Source organism: Salvia splendens, chromosome 20, assembly GCF_004379255.2.
Source record: "Salvia splendens isolate huo1 chromosome 20, SspV2, whole genome shotgun sequence".
In the NCBI taxonomy this organism is placed as follows: domain Eukaryota; kingdom Viridiplantae; phylum Streptophyta; class Magnoliopsida; order Lamiales; family Lamiaceae; genus Salvia; species Salvia splendens.
In genome coordinates this window covers 2,861,056-2,870,333 of record NC_056051.1, presented here as the reverse complement: position 1 = coordinate 2,870,333, position 9,278 = coordinate 2,861,056, and the positions used below count along the sequence as shown (strand labels likewise).

Genomic DNA, 9,278 nt, shown 5'->3' with positions numbered 1-9,278 from the left:
TTTTTAGCCTGTTTTCTTCACCAAAATAACGATAATAAATATTCAGATACATTAATTTTTATGAAAAACTCCAAAAATAGGACCATAATATACAATTAAAGTGAAATACAATTGTTGGCCATATTTTCCAATACATACCAAGAAAAATGACAGCTAGAAGAACGAAATCACAGCTATTTGACACGTAAATGAAAAAGATTTATTTTTCTTTCTATTCATTTTCAAATAAAGAATACAATACAATAGTAAATTGGAGTATGAAAAAATGTAATGGGAGATCATAAGACCTACTTTGGACCAATTCCGATTACTCAAAATTTTTATAGCTTTATAGATATGCAACAACACAACACAATTAAAATGAGAAAAATAATCATATATTCGAAAGTAACCAAACAAGAACTCTTGAAATCAATGTTCGTCAAGAATACCTTCATGTTCACATGCATAGCTAATCCAAATATTGATACATCAACTTCTTGTGATATGAAAAGTTGTTGCTGCAAATAAAAGTTTATGGAAATGAGTACTACGTTTTAAGTCAAGTTCCACTTGCATTAGACATATTTTGAGTGAGGGATTTATTTTCATCATTCTAAACAAATGTAGATATTAAGGATCTTCCTCCTTAACGTCGAATTCCACACACAATCAAGAAACGAGTGCCTACGTTGTCGAGCGCCCAACGTTTGGGTCGGCGACTTGAACGGCAAAAGGGGCGGCTGAGCGCGAGATTTACTCGTCGGCAGCCTTAGGAGATGTTTCTTGTTTGATACTCAATTGAGCCAAAATAACGATAGTTTCATATATTGATTGACTGAATAAAATGATAACAACATATCCCTATTTATAATACTAGAATACTAGCTTATGAAACAAGAAACAAATATAAGAAAAGATATGCAAATCCCTAATATATCTAAACTAATTAATAATGATAGAATACTCGTATCAGTATCCATCAATACATCAACCTATTAAGTTATCATATTGAAATTCAAAGCTACACTTCATACAAGAATCAAACCCCATTAACTGCTACAATTGTTGTATAGATACGGTGTAGACCGGCCGCTGCTTCAATCATATTGATTCTTTCATCTGCTGAAACAGCTAAACATTTCATTGCCAATTGAAATATTGACAACAAACATTGCTCCTTTGCAGAGTAATGTTGATCTTCCGTTGATAACAGAGTAGACGCCACGATTTCAGCTGCTGCATTTTGCTCTAATGCTTCACTTACCCACTCCTTTAAACCCATTTCTTCACCGAACATATCATCAGTTGGCTTCTTTCCAGTGAACATCTCTAGCAGCAGTATCCCAAAACTGTATACATCCCCCTTTATTGATACTTGGCCATCCATTCCAAACTCTAATCGTTATCACACATATTCAACATTTTGTTAGGATTAGGTAAAACATTTATATATGATGAAATTTAAGTTGAAAGGGTAAGCATAATGCATGCATCACCTGGTGCTGCGTAACCAACTGTTGCCATGGTTTGTGTTTGGATAGTTGTTTCCCCTCCATCGAAAAGTTTGGAAATACCAAAATCAGCAAGATGAACAACCATGTCTTGATCAAGCAACACATTACTTGGCTTTATATCACAATGAACAACTGGGAATGTGTAGTAATGGTGAAGATATTCCAAGGCGGCCGCAACATCTATTGCTATTTTCAGTCTCTTTATAAGATCCAAACCACACTTATCGGAATGCAACCATTTATCCAAGCTCCTGTTTGGCATGTATGCGAGAATCAGTGCTTTAAACTCCATGTTACAACAACATCCAATAACTCGAACTAAGTTTCTGTGTCGAATGTTGCTTAATATAGCAGTTTCTGCATCAAAGCTCTTTGCCGCTCCTTGCAATTCCAAGTGGAACACTTTCACTGCAACTTTTAACCCATCGAAAAGTGTTGCTTCGAATACAGAACCAAAACTACCTCTTCCAAGTAGGTTGATTTCACTAAATGAACTTGTTCCTTGTTCAAGTTCTTTATAAGAAATTCTTTTGCATTCAGTAGTTCCTGGTGGAATGTCAGCAGGGAGTGCTACTTTTTTCTGTTTGCGCACGCTTATGAGAACAAGCATTACAAACACCACAATCACAACTAAAATCACTGATGACACCACAAGTTTCTTTAACCATGATCTATGATTTTTTTCTGAGCAGGGCGAAACTTGAAATGTTATTGGACCGCAGAGAGCTAAGTTGTGGGAAAAAGAAGGGGCACTAAAGTTACGAAAACAACCCCCATCTGGAATTTCCCCCTCCAGTTTATTGTTGGAAACATTAAAATTTTCAAGTAAAGTACGGTTTTCCAAGGATTTGGGTATTGATCCGGAAAGATTATTGAAGGATAAATCCAATCTTATCAAACCCTTAACCTCTCCCAATGAATCAGGAATGGATCCACTAAACAAATTATTTGATAAGTCAAGAAATTCTAAAGATCGCCTGAGACATTGATTCAAAGACAAATCCAAAGAGTTTATTGACTTTAAATTGCCAAGCTGATATGTCAATTGACCGGTCAAGGAATTGGAGGACAAATTCAAATAAATGAGATCTCTAAGATTCCACAAATTGGGAGGAATGATTTAATTCAATTGATTGGAACCTATATGAATCACTCTCAAGGATTTAACATCACCCAAACAATCAGGTATTGTACCCACTAGCATGTTACTAGCAAGGACCAACTCCCCCAAACTATTCATTCTACAAGCATTGTTAGGGATGTGCCCTGCCAATTGATTGCCACTAAGATTTATGCTTTGGAGTTTCTTCAATTTCCCAATTGTTGGTGGAATTGGTCCACTTAGTAGATTTCCATCCAAATAAATGTATAGCAAACTAGTTAAATTTCCTACTTGAGAAGGAATGACACCCTTGATGTTGCATTGTGATGCTTCAAAAGTCAAAAGAGAAGAAGAAAAATTCCCAAGTGAGGAAGGTAAGATGCCACTAAGGGGATTACCAGACACACCCAACTGATCCAAATATGGACAATTTGTTAACGAAGAGTGAAATGTCAATTCCTGTGTTGGGAATTTTGCTCCACTCAATATGTTTCCCTAAAGGAGAAGGCATTGTAGAAGGTTCAAATTACCAAAGAGTGGTATGGAGCCACTAAATGAGTTGGCAGACATGTCCAAGTATGTAAGTTGGAAAATATTGGTAATAGAGGTTGGAATTGCACCACTGAGTTTGTTAAAACTTACAAAAAGGACTTCAAGATTAATAAGTGAATGACCCATGTCTGAAGGAAGAGTACCAGAAAACTCATTGAATGAAACTTCTAAACTTGTCAATGTTGATATGTTGAATATGGGAGATGGGATGGTTCCATGTAAAGAATTGTTAAACACAGAGAAAATCTCGAGGCTTGGCAAAGTGTCAATATCTTGTGGATAATTCACCTGCGGAATGTATCAACCTAAATGAGATAATAACATTTAATATATAAATGGTATTATTTTTCAACACAAAAAAAAATTAAATGTGCATTAGTTGAAAAGGTGGAAGGTTGACTGTTGGATTTTAATTAAGCATTCAATTCTCTATGCCCAATCCTACACTACCTTGTAGTCTAATATGGTTGAGATCTGTAAATGTATATCACAAAATTGATTTGCAATGAATGTTGAGGAAAATAAGTACCTGAGAGACTATTGTGAGATAAACTCAGGACTCTCAATGAAGAAATGTTGAAGACTGAAGATGGAAAATCTCCGGTTAGAGAAGCACCATCAATGCTTAATATCTCTAGTCTTGTGAGATTCCCAATTTCTTGCGGAACTCCACCTGATCGTTATACATCACAAAATCAATTTCATTTGTATAAACAAATTGTATCACATAACAATTGGACTCTATAAATTATGAAAGAAAGAAGAGATAGTTTACATATTATACCTCCAAAACCATTATTGTACCCCAACGACATATTTGAAAGGAAGGCCAGTCTTCCAATTTCACGTGGAATGTTGCCACTGAAATTGTTGTAGGATAATGACAACATCTCAAGATGTGTGCATTTCCATATATTTGACGGAATTTCCCCTCCAATTTGATTTTGTTCAAGTGACAATATTTTGATGTTGGGCGTATTGTTGCACATATCACTTGGCAGCATACCTGATAGGCTATTATTGCCAATTTCAATTTCTCTAATTGAAGAGACATTGAAAATAGCATGTTGTATGGAACCACTCAACTGATTACTATACAGATTGAGTGCTTCTAGTTGAGGTAAACTGCCCAACCATGTTGGTATTTCTCCGGTGAATGAATTTATTCCCGCGTTCATCACCTTTAAACGACGCAGTTTAGAGAGCTCAGAGGGTAAGCTCCCTGTGAAACTGTTGGAACTTATGTCCAAATATCTCAGGAACGTTAGGTTTCCGAGATGTGGAGCAATAGTTCCAGAAAGGCCGAAGCCAGAGAGATTGAGAGACGTGACGCGGGGATGCTTGAGGCCGCAGGACACACCAATCCAATCACAAACAGATGTGTTTTGTGACCAATTGGAAGCATAAGGGTGGGAGATGATGGAGTTTTTTAAGGAAACAAGTGCATTTTGATCGGTGGAGGAATCAAAAGAGAGGGTAAAGCTACTTAATAACAAGATTGAACGAGCAAAGGAAAACATCAAACTCTCCATTGATTTTCTGCTCTGTTTCATTTGGTAGTTCTGTTGCGTTATATTCACATAATATCGAAAGGACTCCAAATAAAAATAATTCATTTATAAATATTGAAAAACACTGGAAAATTGGAATAAACACTGGCTTTATATTAATAAAAAATGTAATTGTAGTATACATACTTTATTCAATCAAATTATTTTTAGTATAATGTCACTGTACCTGTACGTCTCTAAAAAATCTGCAAGATGATCAATTTGGAAGATACAAAATTTATTGCTATTACATGTGGTGAGAATTTAAACGATATGACCCCAACATTATTGCTATTACAAGTGGTTGGAATAAATTTTACAAATGTAAAGATAAAATATAGTATTTGACTTCTATGAATTTGAATGCATTGTCACGTGGTATGAATTAATGAATTTGAATACATTGTCATGTAGTATGCAGTTAATTATATATACAAAAATAATCACAATTTATCTTATTATTCTCTCTTTGCCACTATAATTAACTAGATATATTGTGGAAATATGTCCAACAGACTACTGAGTTTTTACTCGTGGTTAAGAGGGTGTGGATCGTGAATAACAATTATAAACCTAATAACCAAATTTAAATAGTCCACATTTGGATAAAGGTAAGGTTTGTTGATAAAAACATGTTTAGTACACTGTTGCAATGAAAACCCTACTTTTCCACTTGTAGCTAAATAGACTTGTTCTAAAATTCCGATGGCTAAGAAAATTAATTGACCATTATATTTCTAACTCGGAAGGAAATGTGTTTGAGAAAGTAGGGCATCGTGAAAAAAAATCACATCTCGGCAGTTGTCATGATTGCTACATTTTTTTTGGACATGTTTGTTTTGCAACAAATAAGAAAAAATATTGATGTATTGCTAAAATCAAAACTTAAGTTGGTGATTTTTTAGCAACTAATCTAGGAATAAATTAATTTGTGGGCAGTTAAATGCATGGTGCGTCATTTTAATTAAATTAAATAGTAGTAGTAATTCACAATTTATTAGGATTGTTCAACGAAAATATCTTAAAGTTTCTTGAGTAATATTAATTCAATCAATTTATTTTTAGCCCCGTATATTTTGAATTTGTATTGAGAAGTAGTTGGAGTAGGTTAAAAAACAAATGAAAACAATTGCCAGACTGTTATTTCGTTATCAATGGGGCATACAATGTAGGATGATAAACGCACTGCATTTTTAATTGTTACTCCTAATATATACTAAAAATTAAGAAAAGTGTATGTTCAATTTTTAAATGACTTCAAATTAAGCTGATTAACAAAACAGATACTAAAAATTAAATACGCATTACTTAATACTACTAATCATGAAAAATAATCCTACATATTGTTAATGAACAACATAAAAATCAAATAGTTTGAATTATAACCAAAATAATGATAAAAAAAGCATATTACCTAGTAATATTTATTTCTTTATATACTGGACGGGTCGCATTAGGGTAATACTAATTTATAGTAATAACTAATAACTTTCAATTCTATGTATTAAAATTATCAACACAAGGACATAATTATATCAATACAACATTTAAATTTAAACATCAACAAACAGGCATAAGTTTATCAACACAAAAAGATTGATAAATTTATATCTTTATGTTGATATTTTTAACATACAAAATTGAACTTAGTTATTAATTATTAGTTATTATTGTAAATTATTTAGTATTTGATCACACATCTATACTAATACCTATTTTGTTAATCATATTTACATGTGTTATAGTACTGTTATTAATTCATAAGACTATAACAATTAAAAGTATAGTAAATGAATTGAAAGCATTTTTTCCAACATGAATAATGTATGCGTTTCATGATCCGCATGGAGTGCTCTGGATTGCCCACTGCAGGGAATCCAATCCCCCATACTATTATTACTATCTTCATTTTTACTCCACAATCCCCTAATACTAATTTTACTCATTTTATGTTATATAGTTGTATAAGTACATTTTTGGGCAAGCATGTTAACTTATTTTGAGCCCATTTCTTTAGAAGGTCGGAGAAGGAGTCCCACAAGGAATGAGGAGAGTTGGAGACGAGGCGGTGTTCACCGAAGGAGGAATGGATGACGGAATCAGCGGCGGAGCAACTGAGCGAGGAGTTGGGACATAGTGGGAATTATCGTCGGAAGGGGATAAGGGATGCCGAGGAAGAGTGGAGAAGCAGCCAGAGCAATGGGAGCTGAGGGCGGAGTCGTGGAGGACGGCGGCAAGAGGGCGAAGGGGTAGTGACATACTTGGATTTTACATGATTTTAGAGGGTGGTTTTGTATGAATGTGATCATATTTCGTCTATTATTAGGCATGTTTATATCTACTTCTCTATTATGTTGGTATGTTGACCTTTTGTTAAGAATGTGTAGAAAAAGGTGTAAAATAGGTGGATATGCAGCAGCCTTGGTTTGAGACAATTCTTCTAGAGATTTTGAAGTCCAATCAACACCCACTGCATATCATTCTCTTCGTCTTCGAAAGAGCTTCGCGTGGGTATCTCAAACGCCCTAATCGGAGTTCGGATGAGAGAGATATGGCCGATCTACGAAAGCCGCGCACAGGTAACCCGACCGGGTTAATTTACAGTGCAAAAATACAACCCGGCCGGGTTGAGCCAGAATCCAGCAACTGTCCTAAAATGGTGACCCGGCCGGGTTGAATTTCTAGTTCAAAAATACAACCCGGCCGGGTCGGATTGTCTGACGCGTCTGAAAGCTGAAAACGCGATTTTTGAAGGGAAATAAGAGGAGAAGAAGCCTAGGGTTCATTCGACATTCTACCTACCGCCTACCACACGCACTCACACCCTCAAGAACACCTTTGAGAGAAAGATTTGAAGTTTGGAGACTCTATATCGGAAGATTGAAGCTTCATTCCATAGATTGATCTCACAGGAGTACTTAGTATCTATATTTCATGTATTTGTTGAATTTCTTTGTGTTGAATATGATTTTCTTCATAAACATGAGTAGCTAAACATCTCTTGTAGAATTCTTGGTGATGATGCACTAATTTCATAGTTTTTATCCGATTGATTTTGTTCTTGCCTTGCTCTTGTAGTTATTTGATTATTCTTGGGTTTATTCCTTTCAATTGCTTGATCACCACTTGATTGTGTAGGATTAATTAGATTAATCGGGAGATGAAATAGTTAATCCGGAAAGAAAATAATTCACACCTTAATACAATAGAACTCGGGAGAGTTGAGGTTTTGAGTGAGGTCATTAACCTAATCAAACTTTTGGGAGTTAGAGGTTTTAGGATTAGAAGGGGACTTCAATTCTAGCATCTAATCTACAGGTTTCTCACCTCGGGAGGGGGTTTAATCTATAATCGTGGTTGACTTAGTAACTCTAGAGACACCAAAAGGTAGGGCGAGTCAATTGGATAAGAGCTTGGAATTGTGCATCGGATCATTGAGTTCTACAATTTCTCCATATTATCTTTCATTATCACACCGTGTTTTCTAGTCCTTAATTGATACTTGCTTATTATATGCTTTTATTAGTTGTTAGAACAAACCAAACTGCACTTGATTGTCTAGATAGTAGTTGATCTTTGTTCGTGGTAGTTAAGTTGATACAAAATTGTCTCTGTGGGATACGATACTCTTGCTTACTGATTGCTACACTAGCCCCGTACACTTGCGGGTATAACTTGTGTTAAAATAAGTTGAGTCAAGTTTTTGGCGCCGTTGCCGGGGACAATTGTGTGTCATTATAGCTTAATATCGTGATAATAATTGAGATTACTAATCTAGATTTTACTTGCTTTATTTTTATTTTTTATTTTTGAGTTCTCTAATAGATGTGTTTCCTTGTTCAGGGTGTATGCACACGCGTTCTAAAGGTCCACCTCTAGAGCCTATCGATCTCGAGATCGAAGCATCCAACAGAAGGAGGAACGCGCAGAGAAGGTTAAACCAAAGGATTCGGGTTTCTTCACCCGCGCACAGGCGTCTACCTTCTCCTATCCAGAGAACCCCATCACCCAGTCCATCTCCACCTCCGTCACCTATCCAGTACGAGCCTCATTCTCCAATTCTAATGGAGAACGGCGGGGAGAACAACAATGAGGATCCTGTCATTCGTGAACTCCGTCTACAGCTGGCTAACATGCAGAGGCAACTGAATGAACAGAATGTGAGGCCAGTGCCCGTGCAAAATCAATTTGCCTACAGACAGGTTGCTAATCCACCAGTCAACAATGCGGGGATAGCGGCCAACAGCTTCGAATTGAGACCGGGGTTGATAGACAGAGCAGAAGCAAACGCATTTGGTGGGACAGGTTCAGAAGATGCCAACAAGCACCTCACCAAGTTCATACAGATTAGCAACACAGTGAAGGCGAATGGGGTCACAGATGAGCAAGTCCGCCTCCGATTATTCCCATTCTCTTTGAAAGATGAGGCAAGGGACTGGTATGACAGCATGGGTCCTAACTCTGTGCCTACATGGGATGCAATGGTGGAGCTGTTCTTGGAGATATATTATCCACCTAGCGAGGCACTCAAACGCCAAGCTGAGGTCATTCAATACAAGATGCACCCTCAGGAGAATA

General features: G+C 36.1%; 1 protein-coding gene across 1 annotated transcript; it reads right to left on the bottom strand.

Moving 5' to 3' along the window:
* Positions 1–914: 914 nt before the first annotated feature.
* On the bottom strand, positions 915–4,732 carry LOC121781230 (putative receptor-like protein kinase At3g47110). Its single transcript, XM_042178957.1, has 4 exons — positions 3,935–4,732; positions 3,680–3,823; positions 1,479–3,438; positions 915–1,377 (listed from the first exon to the last, which is right to left on the bottom strand). The coding sequence occupies exons 3-4, from the start codon at positions 2,104–2,106 to the stop codon at positions 1,022–1,024; spliced, it is 984 nt and encodes a 327-aa protein (XP_042034891.1). The 5' UTR covers positions 2,107–3,438; positions 3,680–3,823; positions 3,935–4,732; the 3' UTR covers positions 915–1,021.
* Between the last annotated feature and the right edge of the window lie 4,546 nt (positions 4,733–9,278).